Raw genomic sequence first — 20,171 nt, forward strand, 5'->3', positions numbered from 1 at the left:
AAAGTCCAGTCTGTTAGAAGCCTTGCCTGCCAACAGATGTAATTTTTAACATTTGGTCATTCGTTTACCTACACACGGCAGCTGCAGCTCTTGAGAGTTCCGCCCCCCCACTACCTTTTAAGAACACCACTAGCCCTGGTAGGGTGAATTAGTAGAACTAATTACAACATTGAAACGGGTACTTGCTCTTCTTCCTCTTCATCCTCTCCCACCTGTGTTACTACTTCTATTCCAGCTATTTCTATGGTGTTCTCTTCCTTCTTGTATTAATGCTCAACTACTTATTTTATTATCTGAACCACAGAGCACGAAAAGTGAGAATTTTTTTTCAAGAGTTATTCTCCTTTCAATGGAAACAGACCAAGGTTAAACTTCAGAGCTCTCAAAAGTCCTGCCTTACACAAGACTTTGATTACCAAATCATAAGCTCGAGCTACCTGAAGCATTCCCTTTGCAGCAGAGCTAAAATACTCATGTGCTCTACTTTGTCAATAAGGAGCAGCACCACGTTAAGGCAGTTCCACTACATCCCACCTTACTATGCTATTTAACCCAAATTTATCAGTATACAACTATAAGAACTAAGGAACACAAAGAGACTTGCAGTTCTAGTGTAAACACAAAGCAGTATAATTTAATCAGCTGTAGTATGTTACTCTGATTCATATACTTATTTTCCAAGAGACACAATTTATTAAGATTCTGCAAGTTTTTTTATACCAGTATAATTAAGAGTATGGATGTTTGTATAAGGCTTTACAGATAGCTGTGCTGGTTTTGGCTGGGATAGAGTTAATTTCCTTCCTAGTAGCTGGTATAGTGCTGTGTTTTGGATTTGTGCTGGAAACAGTGTTGATAACACAGGGATGTTTTTGTTGTTGCTGAGCAGTGCTGACACAGCGTCAAGGCCTCTTCTGCTTCTCCCACCACCCCACCAGTGAGCAGGCTGGGGGTGCACAAGAAGTTGGGAGGGGACACAGCCAGGACAGCTGACCCCAACTGACCAAAGGGATATCCCACACCATATGACGTCATGCTCAGCATATAAAGCTGGGGGACAAGAAGGAAGGGGGGACGTTCGGGGTGATGGCATTTGTCTTCCCAAGTAATCGTTATGCGTGATGGAGCCCTGCTTTCCTGGAGATGGCTGAACACCTGCCTGCCCATGGGAAGTGGTGACTGTTTTGCTTTTGCTTTCATGTGTGGCTTTTGCTTTACCTATTAAACTGTCTTTATCTCAATCCATGAGTTTTCCCATTTTTACCCTTCCGATTCTCTCCCCCATCCCACTGCGGGGGAGTGAGCGAGCGGCTGTGGGGTGCTTGGTTACTGGCTGGGGTTAAACCACAACAATAACTCAGATTGTGCTTCTGGCGGAAGGATACTTGAGATGGACGTGTCTCTCCCAGGCAGGCATTAGCTTCTCCTCTGTGGAAGATCACCACAGAGATCTGCAGGTGAGCCATCCACACTCCATACACTACAAGCCCTACTATAATCAGGAAGAAACATGCTGAGGAAAAGAATTAAAAAACCCCAAACAATCAAAGGGCTGGGCTTCCATGAAACCTCTGGCTTCAAACAAATTCATTTATAGGTTGAGAGCAACTCATTTCTAAGAACAGTGTTGTCAACATGTTTACTCATGAATTTGATCCAGTCAACTGGTTGAAGGTTGGCCGTTTGTTCAAACTGATAAGGTTGCAGCAGTATTGGAGACTGCATTTAGTTTTGCCTTTCCTTTGTTCTGTGCTATTAACAGCTTCCGCATCTCATTTTTAAAATACCAATGTTGCAGAGTGTTTTGATGGGAGCTGAAAGTGCTCATCTATTCTTAATAATGTTTTGCTCTGTCAAAAAATCTTGGCGCTCTCCTGTCTCTCATGCCTGAGGACATTGAAGCTGCTTGGTACTGCCTCTCCCCTTCCCCCAGCATGAGTGCGCTGCAGTAGGCAATACCTCTGAAGACTAGTCTTAGGTACCCATCATTTGAGGCTGGGAAAACATCACTCTGGTATTACTACTTACACTCTTTCTCAAAGTGTAATTCCAGTCAGTGTTAGAGACGGCACACCAGGATAGAAAGACCTTAGGGCCACTCTTCTGGTATGTCAACTGAAAACAGAAGATGAATGCATGCATTGACATATCACTCCCCAAATCCTTTGCTCATTACTACCCCCAAGACTTTGTCTATATGGTGAGAAAATATCTAGACAGATGAATGCAAGATAGATGATTCAAGGTGCAACTGAAGCAAACACTTCAGGACTGATCATCATCCAAGGAATATTACAGAGAATTTCCAAGTGCTCAAGCATTCTGAGCAAGCTGATCTGAAATACTTTATCATTTCTGCACTTTTTTTCTGAAAAACTGGGGTACTATCACAAGGTGCGTGATCCTAAACTGGAGAGACCACTGGTTCAATTTAATATTCAAAATTTTGACTAGGAAGGCTGACCACAGGAATCTGGGCAAAAGCAAACATTCTGCATGCTTTTGAAAAGCAGAGAAATGTGAAGTTCTGGGAATAGCACTGCAAGTTGCCTGTATGCTTAAGACTTTTAGACTATTGATGCTACCTAAAATAATGTAGTCATGTAGTATTGTCCCAGGAGGAGTATGTGGATCTTGCTGGTCTAACTTTTTAATTGCCAAGTTTTCACTCAACTCTTTTCAGGGAAAGGTGTTTACGTAGATGGCCTTAAAACATACAGGAAAAACAAGGAACAAATTAAGCATGCGTCATCCAAAAGTTAGTTTGTACCAGGACTAACTTTTTTTTTTTTTTTTTTTTTAAGTCAATCGTATATTGAGAGTAGAAGTTTGGGGTTTTTTTTTTTAAATAATTTCATAACTCTGCAACATCCAGCCTTCTCTGCTAAAGCAACACAGGAAAAGCAAAAGGGTTTTATGGAACATGTTATAGGTATAATCACAGCCTAAAATCTTTAGCACTGAAAATACCTCTCTTCAGATTGCCTTTGCATTACTCATTGCAGTATCACTGCGAGACAGCTATAAAATGCCAGTTCGTAAGATAAGAGAAACAGGGCTTCGCAAAATATCTTCAAGAAATGGCATTCACCTGCATCTTGCTAACAATGTGGCATTTCATCTAAGAAAGCCTTTCAAACTTGTTTTACGACGGGGTGAAAATACTCCTTGAAACTCCTGGCTCCAGAGGGAGTTTTCAAAAAGGGTAGCATTTATCCTGCCTACAAGTTAGCTGCAAGTCTGTACTGAAAATTGAAAAATTTGAAGGCAAAATTAAAAGCAGATGCTTTACCTATAAAGTTTATGTCAGCACACTAAACTGTACTGTAGAGTGTTTACGACATTCTCTCCGATCTTTCAGGCATTTTCTCAGTGTACAAGAAAATATATGCACCAAAACGGAAAAAAGACATGAGCAAAGAATACCTATCCTCCCCATTGAGCAACACAGAAAAAACCACCAAAGCATATTACAGCTCACAATACATGTTTATTGTTAGAGGTGTTTACAGAAAAGTCTGTGAATTACTGCTAGCCTAAGACTGACAATCGGGGGGGGTTATGGTTTATGGCTTTGTTTTTTGAATCATTTAAAAAGTCGCAAAACTGATTAAGTTTGGGGGCTATTTCAGTTTTCTTAAAAAAAGTTCAATTCACAGATAAAGGAGAAGGTGCTTTCGCTAGTAATTTAGTAACTACGACCAAATAGGGTGTAAAACTTGGCAGGGTTTTTGTCACAGACACATTTTGCCCCACGCTGTAGTTCACAGAGAGGCTGAAAAGGTATGCAGAGGCTTTTTGCTCCCATGGAGGGGGCGCCAGGCTCAAGATCTTGATCCCTGAAAAAAAAGCATATTAATAAATAAATACATTTATTTAAAAATAAAAGTGCAATACTGTGTATTATACATAAAATCTCAAAAGCACACGAATTAGTCTGAAAGTTTCAGAACTAAGGAAGTAAATATATTGAATTATGCAGGACAACAAGAGTCAAGGGTGAGGATTGTACATCAGTGTTATACTCGGAGGCATCTTACATTCCTGTTTTATACTCAAAACATTTTGATTTTGATCTTGGTAGATACTCTCTAGTTCAGTTATATTTTACCTGGCAGTGGTCTTCTTGATCCAATCCTCACACTCAATTTCCCCACAAAAAGGGATTTGTACAATCTGAAGGAGGGGCAGAGGAGGAGAGAGAAAAAAACAAACAGTTATACAGCTAAAAAATCATCCTTGTCTCTGGAAGATTCCTAAACCTTAAGATCTCATATACACTCAAAGTGGGGAAAGTTCCAATTGCTACAGTTAAATTTTAATAGCTCTTTCTCATCAGAAAAATAGATAAGCACAGTCATCTCTCCGTAGTGCAGCATGGAAAAACCTACACAAACCCAAAGCAGCATATAAATCAAGTCAGGGTGCTGATTTTTTTTTTTTTTTAACCCAATATATCTTTCTTCTGTGGAAAATATAAATACTGTTTTCTCCTGAAATACTCTGTTTTTCGAGAAAAGTTTAAATCTTTCAAACTGCAGAACAAATGCTTGCTTACATACTGCAAGATAGTGCTTTCCTAATGAAGTTTCCATTTTAATTCCATTACTATGAATTTTCATATTTTCTGAACAAGACAAGGTCACACATTTTAAGAAAATAGAATCGCCAACAGCACATTTTTCTTGGGGGCGGGAGGCAGTGGTGCGTATTTTCCTGCTGTTTCCTTCAGTTAGCTTAACTGAAGAAAATTGAGAAAGTAAAGTTGAAATGATAACATCGTACACTCTTCTCAGTACTACTCTTAGCTGTTGTAGCAAACCTCTTTTCCCAAGTTTTATATTCGATTTTACTGATTTTTTTCATTTTTAATGGACTTTCACAGTGAAAATTCTGTTTACTACTAAAAAGTAGGATTACCCTTAAAAAGGCACCCCCTACACACATTTGAACGCTCATGTAATGCTAATAGCTGAGGGCAACAACAGCTACTAAATTCAGCCTTCACAGTCATTTTAATTCTATCCAAACTGTGAATAAGGTTTGCTGGTCTGTGGCTTTCTTTCACCGAATGTACATTCTTAGTGGAAAATTCTCAGTTTGCCTTGAACTGGAACACACCTTTATTATACTTCACTTTATAGCTTCACTTTCTTGCAACTGAAAAAAGGAACTACTATCACTCTACTATACTGTTCTTGCATTACTCTTTTGTTACTCAAATGAAACTTTGTTTAAATACCTGTGCAATTATTCTTAAGAGTTTCAACTAAACTTTGCACGCAACTTAAAAGAACACGGAAGCAGTCCACGTTTTTAAAGAGCTAATAGTCCACACTGCAATTATAGTCAGGGGAAAACAGCAACAGGAATTAAGCAGGAGTACTTCAGCTTACGAATTTTCTTCTTAAACAGTAGTCAGTGCTAACACAGTGTAGTTTCAAGAAATTACAGAATACATGTGCTATAAAATTTTGTCCATACAACATATATAGGTAGAGAGTGAAACAGTCATAAAAGGACGTACATAATTTTTTTTCTATTCGGATATGCCGATTATAATAAACTTATTTAACCTAAGTACCAAAATGGTACAAGTATCCAACTTGGAATGTAAAAATATTTGTTCACATTTCCAAGTTTAACTACATTATAAACTAGAGTATATTAGAGTTCTAAACATAATATAAACAGTTCAATTCTCTTGGCCCTCTCTAGAATCCAGCTCTACACGACACTGAGTGTTGAACACTGAAGACCAGGCATTTTACCTTCTCCATAGGCAGAGAGTATCATTTGGAACCTCTGCAGTAGGAGGACAAGAAAGGGGATTCTACAGTATTTCATCAAAATTAAAGGATAATAATTTATGTGCATATACAAATACAGAATTAGCTTCACATTCCATTCCTGCTCTTGGAATGAGCTTGACTGTCCATTTCAGTTTATTTTTACGTACAAGTTTATTGCATCTCTTAAGATTTTTTAAGAGCTTATGTCTTCCTCAACTACTTCTTTGTCTTGAAGAGAGTCAAGCATAGTTTCAGAGTGCTTGTTTAATCCAGAAGTGAAAGATACACGATGGCACATCTTGAAATCACAATACATGAGAGCAGTAATACTAGTTGAACATCTATGCAGAGCACAATTATTTGTTAAGCAGACTAAAGAATTTTATTTTTTAAATCTAACACCAGAATCATCAGATGCTTTAGAGACACTTGCACCAAGGAAATGATACTTTGCAGTCAGTAGGAAGAGCCCAACTCTGTTTGGAAACAGAGTATTTCACACTTGTATTTAGTTTTGTAGAGGAAAATAAGGCAGTACTACTATTCTAGCACCTATGCACAGAATGTCTAAAAACTCTGTGTCCTCAACTTCATAAGCATGCTAAATCAGTCCCTCCTCTGAAGTTCATAATTATTCCTTTAAATCTTGTTATAAATTAAGTTTAAGTGCAATAGAAATGCAAGAAAAGAGTGTGATGGAAGGTTAAGCCTAACCAAGAATAATGTAAAAGTATTTTTGAAGTTAACAAAAGTACTATGAATTCTTGGCACTTGTGCATTTTCCATCAGAAATTTTGAAATTTTCAGAGTAGATCTAATTGGCACACAAAAACCCCGTGATCTCTCTTTATAAAATACACAGCCTTAATGATTGATCCTGGAGATCCTACTAGTTGAACACATTAATCTAAATACATGAACAATTTCACAAGCTGAGGTTTGTGACAGAATTTCAGGGTTAAGAACTTCTGTCACTGGATCTCTGAAAAAGAAGCAAAAGCTCAATTCTCTACTGAAGACTTAATCTCTCATCTAAACTTCAAATACTTTGCCAGAATTTAAATTTTTCACAGATCTCTAGATCAGTAGAGCTCAATCATCCACATTATGGGTCGTTCTTACTATCAACCCAAGGAGGTTTCTGACTTGCAGTAATTCTCAATGAACCCAATGGCTTCTACTCAGGTCATAAGGGCAAAACTTCTTTGACGTAAATAGCATGTACTTTAAACTCTTACTTGGACCTTATTATGAGATTTGACAGGTGTTTTTCACTGCTTGCATTAGAATATTGACAGTAGTTTATCTTAATCTGAATAAAATATTTACATTAATCTCTCTGAAAAGCACTTTCTGATAAAAATGTAATGCTTTAAATGCAAATTACCAAACTGCAGCATTTTAAGTCACTTCAAGATACCCTGTCACCTCTAGCATAGGACTAAATTTTGAATGGTGGTAGCCTGAAACACTGTTATTTAGTAAATACATTTTTTTAGAAAAAGAAGAAAGCAGTGTATATCAAAAATTTTGGGAAAGCTAATTCATTTTTGTGCAGCTCTACAGGACAGGCTTCATCTGCTTGTGAAGGGAGACTTCCATAAAAACCACAACAGTATTTATCTACAAGCTTTGAAATTTCTAGCCCCTGATTGTTTCTAAGGGACAGAAAGCATGTGAAGGTACTTACCGGGATAGAATGAAGTAAATTTCCTTACCTTTCCTGAATCAAGCTCTTTTTGAAAGTCCTCCATAGTATTGGCCACCACCATATGACTTTTTAGGTCCTCAGAAGCTCTAAGAAAAGGAGAAAAAAAAAAAAAAAAAAAACAGTCAGGGCAGATTTATGCACATAACCTCACTGGCCAAATGAACTAAGTTTTCAGAGTCAGTCAAAACAGAAAGTTACATGAAGAGAAGCTATATATTCATTTGAATCTTCCTAATCAGGTTATGTCTTTCTACCACTTCTGCCCTCAAAGAGATAAAATTTTGATTAATCGCCAATGGGCTTTCTCTGGGTTGCTGCACATTTCACCACGTTAATTCACACTGTTGTGCGTGTTAGTTCAGCACTGACCTCCTGTAGATAGAAACAGATAAGTACTATAGATGTATATTTTTCTTTTTTATTATGTTCTAAATCTAAATAGCAAAATGCTTTCTAACTAGGTGTCCTGGTTTTGGCAGGGATAGAGTTAATTTCCTTCCTAGTAGCTGGTACAGTGCTGTGTTTTGGATTTAGGGTGAGAACAATGTTGATAACACACCGATGTTTTAGTTGTTGCTAGGTAGTGCTTACACTAGTCAAGGACTTTTCAGCTTCCCATGCTCTACCAACTGAGAAGGCTGGAGGTGCACAAGAAGCTGGGAGGGGGCACAGCCAAACTGGCCAAAGGGACATTCCATACCATGTGACGTCATGCTCAGTACATAAACTGGGGAAAGCTGGCCGGGGGGGCCACTGCTCGGGGACTGGCTGGGCATCAGTTGGCGGGTGGTGAGCAATCGTACTGTGCATCACTTGCTTTGTGTATTATTATTATTATTATTATTATTATTATTATTTTATTTCAATTATTAAACTGTTTTTTATCTCAACCCACGAGTTTTTTCTCACTTGTGCTCTTCCAATTCTCTCCCCCATCCCACCAGGTTGGGGGGAGTGAGCAAGCGGCTGCGTGGTGCTTAGTTGCCGACTGAGATTAAACCACAACAGTCCTTTTTGGCGCCCAACGTGGGGCTCGAAGGGTTCGAGATAATGACAGGTTTGATTGGAATGTGCTAGATCGAATTTATACCTGTTATAGCTGTTTAGCTATTAATTGGCAGGCTCCTGTGCTTGCCATGGGGCTTGCTTGCCTTACTGTATATTAGAGTCTAGTGCTCGTTAGTGGCTGCTTTTTGCTTTCGCTGCTTGCTGTACTGCTGTACTGCTTATCATCGTATGCTACTGTGCCTGGGAACATTTTGATAACAGCAATGGCGATGTGCCTGGGCTGGCAGATGGCCAGGGCATCGCTGCTGTTTCTGTGCTGCTGTACTGGACAGGCTGGAACTCCACTGTGAACTCGAGTCAAAGGGACTGTGACCTGTGGATGAGTCCATGCGGGAGCAGGACACCCCAAAGCGTCTGTGGCCGTGGATAAGCCCATGCCAGAGCAGGTACATCTCGAAGCGTCTGTGGCCGCGGTTATGTTTGTGCTACAGCAGGTTTACTTCTGAAGGGACTGTGGCTGCGAGTAAGGCCACGCTGGAGCAGGTATATCTCTGAAGACATTGTGGCCCATGGAGAAGGCTGTGCTGGAACAGGTGCATCTCAAAGTGTCTGTGGATAAGTCTATGCCGCAGCAGGTGTACCCCTGGAGAGACTGTGGCTCATAGATAAGGCTCCACTTGGAGCAGGTACTACCCTAAGGGACTGCAGTCTGTGGATAAGTCCAAGCTGGAGCAGGGGCAAGGGGAGGAGTTCATTGCAATGTTAAACCCTATGGTTTGATCCAAAGGGACCAGGGGTGGAGACTGTAATGGAAACACCTTTAAATTGTTGTAACCCATGATTTGAGTTGCATGTTATAGGAATTACTATAGCAGAAACCCCTTGTTGCTAGCCAGGCTAGGAGCAAGGGGAGGAGTTCATTGCAATGTTAAACCCTATAACCTGGCCCAAAGGGACCAGGGGTGGAGATTGTAATGGAAATACCTTTAAATTGTTGTAACCCATGATTTGAGTTGCATGTTATAGAAATTACTATAGCAGGAACCACCCGAACCAGTGGAGGACAAGCCTTACAAGAAGCAGTGCAAGTGCAGCAGTGACCTGACCTCAGCTGGCTTTGGTACCCAGTAACTCCACACAACACACCACCTCTCCTGTCCTGAGTGACCACCATCACAGATGGAGCCCAAAGTCACAGACTAAATGAACTCAATGGACATTTCTGGACATTTTACAGACATTCCACAAGGGTGGTCCATAGACTAAGGGAATGATATCTGTGTGTTATATCAAAGGATGGAAAACGGGGTGGGTAGTTAATGAGGTTGCACTGGAAAATATGGGACTTGAGCATGACGTAGATGGTATAGAATAAGGGGTGGATACTGTCCTGGTTTCGGCAGGGATAGAGTTAATTTCCTTCCTAGTAGATGGTACAGTGCTGTGTTTTGGATTTAGGGTGAGAACAATGTTGATAACACACCAATGTTTTAGTTGTTGCTAGGTAGTGTTTACACTAGTCAAGGACTTTTCAGCTTCCCATGCTCTACCGACTGAGAAGGCTGGAGGTGCACAAGAAGCTGGGAGGGGGCACAGCCAAACTGGCCAAAGGGACATTCCATACCATGTGACGTCATGCTCAGTACATAAACTGGGGAAAGCTGGCCGGGGGGGGGCCGCTGCTCGGGGACTGGCTGGGCATCGGTCGGCAGGTGGTGAGCAATTGTACTGTGCATCACTTGCTTTGTGTATTATTATTATTATCATATTATTATTATCATTTTATTTCAATTATTAAACTGTTTTTTATCTCAACCCACGAGTTTTTTCTCACTTGTGCTCTTCCAATTCTCTCCCCCATCCCACCAGGTGGGGGGGAGTGAGCGAGCGGCTGCGTGGTGCTTAGTTGCCGACTGAGATTAAACCACGACACTAGGTAAAAATATTCTGCTTGTAAGCAACTTTGATCACCACAGAAGAAAGTAGGAAAACTCATCTGCCATGGGGCTGGATCAGCACCATGTTCTTTCTCGGTGTCACTACAAACAACAATTTGCAATGACAGACATGCAAGGGATTTGGCATACGCAGTAAGCACAAATAACAGTTCCAAGAGCATTTGATTGCTTCCAAGAAAACAATACTATGAAAGTCAATAGGACATAGGGTCTTCAAATACACTTCTGAACACAGAACTTCAACTAATAAAGCTTCTTAGACAACTTTATCTTTCAAAATTCCCTACCAAAAGCATCTTTCAGGAACGAATCCTGCACATTATTATCCCATGAACTATTTATGGTGTATGTGTTTATTAATACTTTACATGAATTCACAGAAGTATTTTTTAAAATAAGTTCACAATCTTTAACATTACTATTGTGCTCATGAAACAGAAACTTCTATCACTGTATGTGAACAAGTTTCAGAGGCAGAAAAATGAAGTGTCACAAACAGAAAGATGGGCCTAACCTGTCTTTCTGCACAGATGAACCAATAATGTGAGAAATTCTTCTGACAGGTAAAGCACATCTGTGATTAGCACAGCCATTTACTGTACCTCTCAATTTACCTGTTGTAAAGGTTAGCATGGATCTCCTCCAAAATCTGCTTCAGTCTATCTTCTGCCTCATGTTCAGAAAAGGTCAGCTTCTGTCCTGTGTCCCTTCTAACAGCTACAAACTGTTGGCTCTTCATGTCTCGTGGTCCCACTTCAACCCTGACTGGAACACCCTTCATTAAAAAAAAGTTAGGAGTTATAACGAATAGGTCATTCTCAGAAGAGTTCATTTTCTCATGCTCTCTCTTTTTCTTTTGGTTGTTCTAAAGCCCAGTCTTAATATGCAATCACTTTACACATTTAATTTTCTTTGAAAAAAATCAGCATATATTCCACCGCTTTTATGCATTTCTGTCTTTCCCATCCACACTCTCTTCACTTGTTCATTATACCTTGCTCCAACCTTGCTTCACTACCTTGGAGACTGCATCTGTGCCAACATGCATGTAATACTAAGACAGCTAAAGCACAGCTGAAACTACACTAAGACAGCTATCCCAGATAGTGCAAATCAGATTTTTAAAGTCTGAATGATTAAGACTTCTAAATCATTTTAATGTTCTAGTTCATCCAATAATACCTTTTAATTCTGTTTTCACAGAACACTTTCAACTGTATGAACAGCAAATAGCAAAAGTCCTGTTACATATAGCCCTAATATCGACATTAACGGCATAGAATATTTGACCACAAACAGTTGCTTTATTCATGTAAAGCTTTTATGCTTCATAAACTTGGGTGTTAAGAACCATGTAATTTCTCATCTCCCACATGCCATCAGACAAAAAGAGTTTCCATTTTACTAGGCAGTTAAGAGTCTACTGAGTCTAACTTATTTTATCTGCATCCTGCTAACATGTGTCCCAAGCTGTACGCGTTCCTTCACGGGAAATGAAGAGAGTAAGTGTGAATGCATTTTGGTGTTGGTTCCCCGCCCCCGCCCCAAGGGAAATCTAATCTGTAAGCTAAAAAGCTAAAAGCTACAAACATTCTACAGTGTTCAACAGGTGAACAGGAGAATCAAAGACATTACCCAAGCTTTCTACGCATTTTGTGCCCTGGAATCTCTTCAAGTTCACAGCTTCCAAATGATTCCCTATACCTTCCCCCCGCCCCCCCCTTATTTATGCTAAAAAGATGAATAGTATAGTAAAATCTGTCTGAAGGGTGAAATATCTACTCCTACTGCAAAGCTACATAAAAAGCTATTCAAAACCGTAATTAACAAACAATTTAAACTGAACATTCTAGTTTATGGCATACAAAAAAAGCTGTCTCCATAATTAAACTCATCGGAAAGTATCTAGTATTTCTAATTGTAATACTACTTTCCAGTGAAAGAAGGATGCCTAATAGTCACGTAGGAAGACTTCCTAAGAAAGAGCAATGGAACTAATAATACCAGACAACATAAAACAAGTACCAACGACTTGGATCTTTTTGGAGGTAACATCAGAAATCTGCTAAGCTGACAAATACATAAGGCAAAATACTTTCCAGTTCTTTCTTGTACTTCTTACTCCAGTACCCTTGTATTTTTTACCCTATGAAATTCCTTATCAGTACTCAATAAAATGAGTGCACTTTGCCTGCAATTAGCCTGAAGATGCTGTTTACGTATTATGCCGGACACATTAGTACATTCTATAAAAAACATCAAGTTTGCCCCATGCTGTGCCTCCTTGATAAACCTAATTTTATTTAAAAAGTCTCCCAACACGGATTCATGGTATTAGAGCTCCATTTAAGAAAAATATAAGGTTACATAAAGGGAAGAGAACCTGGACACAGTGGGAACTTTCAACAACTCAGGGAGCTCCTATCATAGAATTGTTTAGGTTGGAAAGGACCTTTAAGAACATCGAGTCCAACCATTAACCTAGCACTGCCAAGTCCACCGCTAAGCCATGTCCCTAAAGCACCACATCAACACGCCTTTTAAATACCTCCAGGGAAGGTAACTCAACCACTTCCCTGGGCAGCCTGTTCCAATGCTTGACAACCCTTTTGGTCTTACACTGAAGATTAACATACTGAAACTAATTTCAAATTCAGAACAAAAATACGATCCCATAACATCATTCAATACATTACTCAATTTCTAATTACCATTGTTTCATTCTGTTCACTATTTTTGTTTTACAAAAGCCTCTTATATTTGATGAAGCAGAACTGTTCCTCTCAACTACTATGAGGGGAACATGGTAATTTTGAAACAAAAAAAATTGCTCCTTTCTTTGTTGATGCTGTACAGGTTTATCTTCTCTGTTCCACTGTGTGCAAGGAAGGCACTGTTGTGACCCTGGAGACACTTAAGTAGTAATACAAATTTTTAAACATGCAAGTAATTTGTACTATTAATTTCATTTTCTAGGAACATAAAGTGGAGACTTGGAAGTTCAAAAATCACTACTGACACGCAAATCCTAGCAAACAGAGCAAGTCTCAGAAAACATCTTTTCTTCATCTATTAATGAAAGCGATCACTGATTATCAGGCAGCAATTCTTCATTTAGAGAAAATATTTGCTTTCAGAATACAAGGCACGCATAACATGCCTCATACATACCCCACATATAAGCTTCAAAACACCTCCTGGAAAGAAATGTACCTTAAGTTCCCAGTGGTTGAACTTCCAACCAGGTGAATAGTTGTCTCTTAAATCAGCCCGTACACGGATATTAACACTAAGCAGCCTATTACGATATTCATTACATTTCTTCAATAAAGCCTCTTTGTCCTCTTCGGAAAGGGAATTTGTGATACCACAGGGTATAATTACAACCTGCAATAAAACATGACACATACTTTATAAGAAAATTAGCTCCTAGTTATTACAAAAACTTAAAAACAATATTGTGGCCCTATATCCCAGTAATTTCTTTCAAGTTCTCAGAAGTAAAAGATACATTTCCCTTTTCAACCAAATGACACAGGTAAGATTGTTTTAAACAGATGGACTATTAAAGGGAGCTTATCCACCACAAGTACCCTAGTGATTTGTATTAACTTTATATAGCATGCTTTGTAATCAGACAGCTCCTATCCTATGTTAAGTCTTCCAGCTGCCCGATACGAAATGCTTGTGAATTCCAAGACAGAAAAGGAACCAAAATGGTAGTTTAAGGCATTTTACACACCTGAACACAGGCCACTCGAGGTGGGAGCACCAATCCCATGTTATCTCCATGAATCATTGTCATTACACCAATAGTTCGAGTTGTAATGCCCCAGGAATTCTGATAAGCAAACTGTTTTTCTCCTGGTTTCTTGGGATCTTCATATACGATTTCAAACATCTTTGAGAAATTCTGCCCTAGATGATGTGACGTTGCTCCCTGAAATAGTTGCACACAGAAAATTCTACCCAATGGAAAGTTAATGCTATCAAGCATCAGTTTAAGGCTTTCATCTTACTGTATTTACTGGAAAAAAATATTCTTCTAATAGAGAAATACCTGGATAGCTCTTCCACTAGCAGATATAAATGCCTCTACAGTGGTTGTATAATCACCCCCAGCGAATTTTTCCTTCTCTGTCTTCCTTCCTTTCACAACAGGTATTGCTAGGAGATCTTCGTACACTTGAGCATACAGATCAAGTATCTGCATCACCTACGATGAACATACTGTCTTAAGAATTACTCAATATTTTGCATTTGCTAAATCACGAAATATTTTTATATGTCAGTCTAAAATCTTAAAAATTTAACACTTCCTCAAGATTGTGATTAAAAAACAAGATTTCTTCAATTGCTTTAAACTTTGGCTGTTATTTTCTATGAATCAAATAGCAACAACTATAAACCATGACAGAAAACAAGAAGGGTCACTGCAGCAATGCCAGTCCAATGGCTATACTGACTTCTAGTTTCCACCTAAAAGTTTGAACGTCTGCTAAGTAAATGAAGATATGCCATGATACTCAATGAAACATCTGTCTTTTGGGCAAAGGAAGTGTTAAAATTTCTAGCAGTTAACATGTGAACGCATTATCTAGACTTTTAAGGAAAACAGTTTTTTAAGGAAAATAACTTTTAAGGAAAGCATTCTTTATATATCACACTCTCCAAACTCCCCATATTGTTTAAAGAGACTAAAGCCTCAGACATGGGATACATCTGAGAAAAAAAACGGGTTCTAGTACACTTGGCATTTTTCATGAGGGCTCCCAAAGAAAAGGAGACAGATTTCTACCAGGTCCTAGTAAAAAGATCTGTTTGTGTTGCTATGGAGTAAGGTAACTTTCTGAAAGCAAAAGCACCAGCATATTTGCTTTTTACCTCCTCTGCTGCTTCTTCATATGTTGCAAATGCCGTGTGACCCTCTTGCCAAAGGAACTCACGAGTGCGAAGGAAAGGTTGGGGATGTTTGAACTCCCAACGCTGGAGGGGGGGGAAATAAAAAAATTTAACACCATGATTAATACTAAAGTGTCAAATTATTGTTAAAAATAATGTTGATAAATAAGTATTAGAAAATTCTGAATAAAAGATAAGTAGTCAACTATTCACAGATTTCTACTTAAACAATATAATCGACAATATACATTGATAAAGTATGTTTTATTAAAAACAGTGAGAAAAACAAATCACATAAACCACATTCATACTTTTGCCATGAAGTATGTGCTGTGATCAGTATCATCATGCCATGTCCACACAGAAAAATTAGCCTACGCTGCACTTACAATACAACAGTTACTCAGAAATCATGTACAGACATACCACAACATTGCACCACTGATTAAGCTTGATAGGAAGATCCCTGTGTGACTGCACCCACTTTGCATAGGCAGGATACATGACTGTAAAAAGAAAGCAGCTTTGGGTCTCTGCACAATACAGCCAGTTTATGCCAAACCTTTCTTTTTGCTACATATAAGCTTAACATTCTTTGCTTTGAGAACTATGCTTTTATGTTTATTTCTCTTTAAAACATGTTTTTTGTCTTAACACGTAATATTTTCACTGAAAAGAGTACTTTCACTTCATCCTGTGTCTCTGCAAAATAGCTTGCTTGCTGCTGGTCAAAGTACAATCCAAAGCTTACTATCTAATGACACTACGTTTGAGTCACTGGCTTAGAGTGTGTAAATACATTTAGGTTCACAAATAAAAATTCACTGACCTCGAGATTTCAGGATGCTATACTATACCTGATTCAATTAAGAACTCATCCAGCCTTAGATCTTAAAACGTTTAAATTACTCAGAGGAAATTTTAGTAAAAGCTAGTTTCACAGCTATAGTCAAAGTACATGCAAAACTGAAGTGAATTATGAGATGAAGAAATTTTCTTATAAACAATATAAAACAAACAACCAAACGTTTTTCAGTCAAAGCAAGTCAGTCTTCAGGATATTAATGGAAAAATTCCTAGAGTATACATTTCCCAGAAAAGCCCATTTAAGGGAACGTATAGTGTTGTGACATTTGCTATAAGCAGCAGAAAATTTAGGAAATTTTAATACAGAGTTATAGAAAACATTCTAAAAAATGGGTTTCCACTTTTCAAAAGGGATGCTTGTCTGTCAGCTACTCTATACCTGCCAGACTGCATGAAAAGAGGTCTACCTGTTTCACTTGTGGGACGTACAGCAATTGGTTCAGCCAGATCTGCTTTCCCGGATCTTGTGACCCAAGCAACCTAAGGGAAGAAAAAAAAGGGGCGGGGGGATAAAATAAATAAAAAAAAAATCAAACACAACGAGTTTGAAAAGAACCTTACTTTCGTACTCAGCTGCAGACTAAGTGGTTGGGTTTTTCTTGTACTCAGATTAAAATAATGTTTTGAAGTGTACCTCAGGAGCAAAGTCAGCAATATGAGTCTTCTCTTTCTCTAGGGCAGCCTGGGACACAAACATGGGGAAGTAACAGTTTTCCACTCCAAGTTTCTTGATCTCTGCATCGAAGAAGTTCTTGATAGCTTCCCAAATAGCATAAGCCCAAGGACGAAGAACATAACAGCCACTCACATCATAGTATTCAATCATCTCTGATTTTGTGATCACCTTTCAAAAGATTATTTAGATACTGAAGTTTCAATTTCATACACAAAGAACATTCACTAATTCAAGCGTGTGGCATGCAATTCAAGAAAAGTCTCCTATTTAAAAGTCTTTGTGCTCAAAAAGTTAACAAAGATATGCTTTGAGATCGCTTTTGTTACCTATAATTAGAGAAAGTTAAGCAGGAACATTAAGTTTAATAATAGATCTGAATAATGTGAACACTTAAAAACTGAATTTCATGAATCCAAGTAAGAGACAGTAGCTAATTTCCGGGAACCAACAAACTGCACTTTTTGTAAGAAATGTCTCTATCTTATGTCAGAAAATATTTTTATTCCTTAGGGTATATGCAAAAATTATACTAGTGAGAGGCAATGTACACCAGTGACATCTATTTTCAATCCTTCATAAGTAGGCTAATCTAAACTAATCATCTCTACTCTGGTTGCTTTGAACCTCATAAGCCAGCAAACTCATTCCGGATCAACGGGTACTAACTTTGTTATACATCATCTTGAGGCGAAATAAAACTCCCAAGCCTGTGAAATTCCTATCACTTCACTGAAGTTTTGCACTCTTAATGAAAGAGGAATTCATACATGAATTAAGAAAAGTGAGAGAGAGAGAGAGAGGGGGAGGGAGAGAGAGGGAGGGAGGGGGAAGGTGAAATGGTTGATGCTCATCCTTTTTACAGCTTCCTAAATTTATTCAGCTCTTCAATCCAGGCACTTCTATTTAAGACCATGATAGCAATGTAAACAATAGAAAGAGCAAGTATTTTGTTTTGTATTTAAAAAAAAATAAAACCACAAAAAAACAGAAATACAAGATAAGATACAAATCCAAAACAGATTTTGATTTATAAGACAGTGAAATAATTCTTCAATTCAAACTGATGTGCACTTACCTGAGAGAACCAGTCTGCAAGATTTTCTTCTTTTTTAGCTTCTAGACCCAGCCTACGGTATTAGAAAAGAACCAGATTTGTGCTGTACAGCATTTAGCAGTGAAATTTATCCTAACATTTTTCTTTTTTTCTTGGGGGGGGTGTGGGGTGTGGGGTGTGAGGCGCGGAACAGAGTAATTTAATTTTACTTCATAAAGCTAACTTCCCCAATTTTTTTTTTGACAGTTCAGTATGTATTGGCTAGTAGGAATTGCTAGCATTTTTCCTTACCTTGGCTAGCAAGAATATTTCATAAAAACAGCTCCATTTCTTTTCTACTGTTTGAACCCTTCTAATTCTCACCATAGTTGCATCAAAGAACCTCATAATGATACATTAAAAAACCCAAGCACCTCCAGTAAGAACCTAAGACTAACCAGACCTGTGTGTAAGCTGTCTTACTCTTCGTTTTAAAAATTTCTTACCTAGCCAGTGGCTACAATTTCAGGAAACACATGCAACTTGAATTCACCATTCACGTGAATGTCAGTCACAGTATTCGAGACTGAAAACTGACCCTACCACCAAAATAAACTAGTAAAAATACAAGGTTCTAAAGAAGGCTAAACTCACCAGACTCAAATGACAGTAGAGAAAAGTAAAGTTTTTATATCTCTACAGAGAAGTTTTAAGGGTGAAAAATGCATTTTTACGGTATAATTTCTATACAAAATAACTACATCTCTGTCTCTAACGTGATTTATGTATCTGAAAGAGGAAACAAATAGTGCTGCATAATACACGCTGTGGAAAGACTTCTAAACTTTCAGAGTGGGAGCAGGAGAGGGGATGGACAGCAATCATCACTGGAGAGTTCGACCATCAACAACAGCAGTGCCTTGCTCTGGGTTGGGCTACATACTTCTCATGGTACTCGCAGTAAATATTTTGGAAACCCTGGTACAATTAAATAAGCATAAGGGGTTTTCTTCTCCGGGGTTTCTACTGAGCAAGACACAGCAGCACGTTTACAGAAGCAAATAATGAAGCATAGCAAGTTCTCAATGACAGTAACAGTACCCACAGTAACAGAGTGTGCACGCTGCTTTATGCCTTCTACAGGCTAGGTAGAATTTTCCTCAGTAGGATGCCGAGACACTAAATAAACTTTGGTAACTTGCTTTTGGCTTGATCCTAAATATGAAAATGAACATAGTTGTTCTGCAGATGTCTAAGCTTTCGAGTGAAATCAGAAACCTGTAAAACTCTAACTCTGAATAGAGGTAAACAGTTGAGGTTTCTGGCAAATAGATAAAGATTGCATCTTTACCTCGTTTGTTTCTTAGGGCCTTGACCCTCTCCTGATCCATTTGAGGAGAGTTCATTACCACTCTGTCCTTGCAAAGGTTCTTTTTTTGGACCATCATTTTGCTTCTGTTGCTTACTCTGCTTTTCAGACTTGTTCTCTTTCTCTTTCTTCTTCTTGTCTTTCTCATCAGTGCCACCAGCAGAAACTGGTTTATAGTCAATTCCTGCAACAGACTTATACTGGGCCTTCAACTGAAGAAGTTCCTTAACAGCTGCATCTATCTTTTCCTTGAAGAACAAAAAAAAATAAATTCATACAGAAATCACAGGAATAAAATGGCTCTATCAAAAAATTAAAAATGGATCTATGTATGGCATTGTGGACATCCACATCGTGTTGGGGGGAAAATCTGCAAAAGCCAATACTTAACTTAAATGCGTTAACATTTTAAAGACCATATCTGACAGGAATAATTTTAAAAGTACGTTTCAGATCTCAGAATTCAAATGTTGCTTATTCTAAATGTACATTTCTAATTCCCATAATCACACGGAATTTAAAATAGATTTCTAGATTTAAATACATCTATTACATTTTTATATTGCAGTATTTTTTTACCTTTTCCGCTTTTTCCGATTTCAATTTCCTAACTTCATCTCCTTGAAGAGCTACTTTGCTAAACAGGGCTTTAGCTTCGGGTGTCTCTGGACCACCAGGTACTGTGTTTGATGCTTGAGGCAAAGCACCTTGAGCTGCTGGTGGATGTCCCGGCTTGTAGTCCTGCCCAGTCTTTTCCTTGTAGTCAGCTTTTAGAGAAAGAAGGAGTTTTACTGCTTCATCTATTTCACCCTATATGGAGGACAAATAGCAGGATGTACTGGTGAGAATTAAAGA

General features: G+C 38.5%; 1 protein-coding gene across 4 annotated transcripts in view; it reads right to left on the minus strand.

Moving 5' to 3' along the window:
* Positions 1-3,470: 3,470 nt before the first annotated feature.
* Positions 3,471-20,171, minus strand: part of EPRS1 (glutamyl-prolyl-tRNA synthetase 1) — a 43,988-nt gene continuing 27,287 nt past the window's right edge. For all 4 annotated transcript variants that reach the window (XM_076334594.1, XM_076334593.1, XM_076334596.1 and 1 more), the window contains 14 exons: positions 19,896-20,126; positions 19,299-19,564; positions 17,990-18,041; positions 16,873-17,082; positions 16,646-16,718; positions 15,798-15,877; positions 15,354-15,455; positions 14,530-14,685; positions 14,212-14,409; positions 13,683-13,856; positions 11,084-11,244; positions 7,511-7,589; positions 4,112-4,176; positions 3,471-3,839 (listed from right to left, as the gene is read on the minus strand). In XM_076334594.1, the coding sequence (XP_076190709.1) occupies positions 3,689-3,839; positions 4,112-4,176; positions 7,511-7,589; positions 11,084-11,244; positions 13,683-13,856; positions 14,212-14,409; positions 14,530-14,685; positions 15,354-15,455; positions 15,798-15,877; positions 16,646-16,718; positions 16,873-17,082; positions 17,990-18,041; positions 19,299-19,564; positions 19,896-20,126 (1,998 nt within the window). In that variant the 3' untranslated portion in view covers positions 3,471-3,688. The remainder of the gene's footprint in view (positions 3,840-4,111; positions 4,177-7,510; positions 7,590-11,083; positions 11,245-13,682; positions 13,857-14,211; positions 14,410-14,529; positions 14,686-15,353; positions 15,456-15,797; positions 15,878-16,645; positions 16,719-16,872; positions 17,083-17,989; positions 18,042-19,298; positions 19,565-19,895; positions 20,127-20,171) is intronic.

Source organism: Aptenodytes patagonicus, chromosome 3 (genome assembly GCF_965638725.1).
Source record: "Aptenodytes patagonicus chromosome 3, bAptPat1.pri.cur, whole genome shotgun sequence".
Classification (NCBI taxonomy): Eukaryota; Metazoa; Chordata; class Aves; order Sphenisciformes; family Spheniscidae; genus Aptenodytes; species Aptenodytes patagonicus.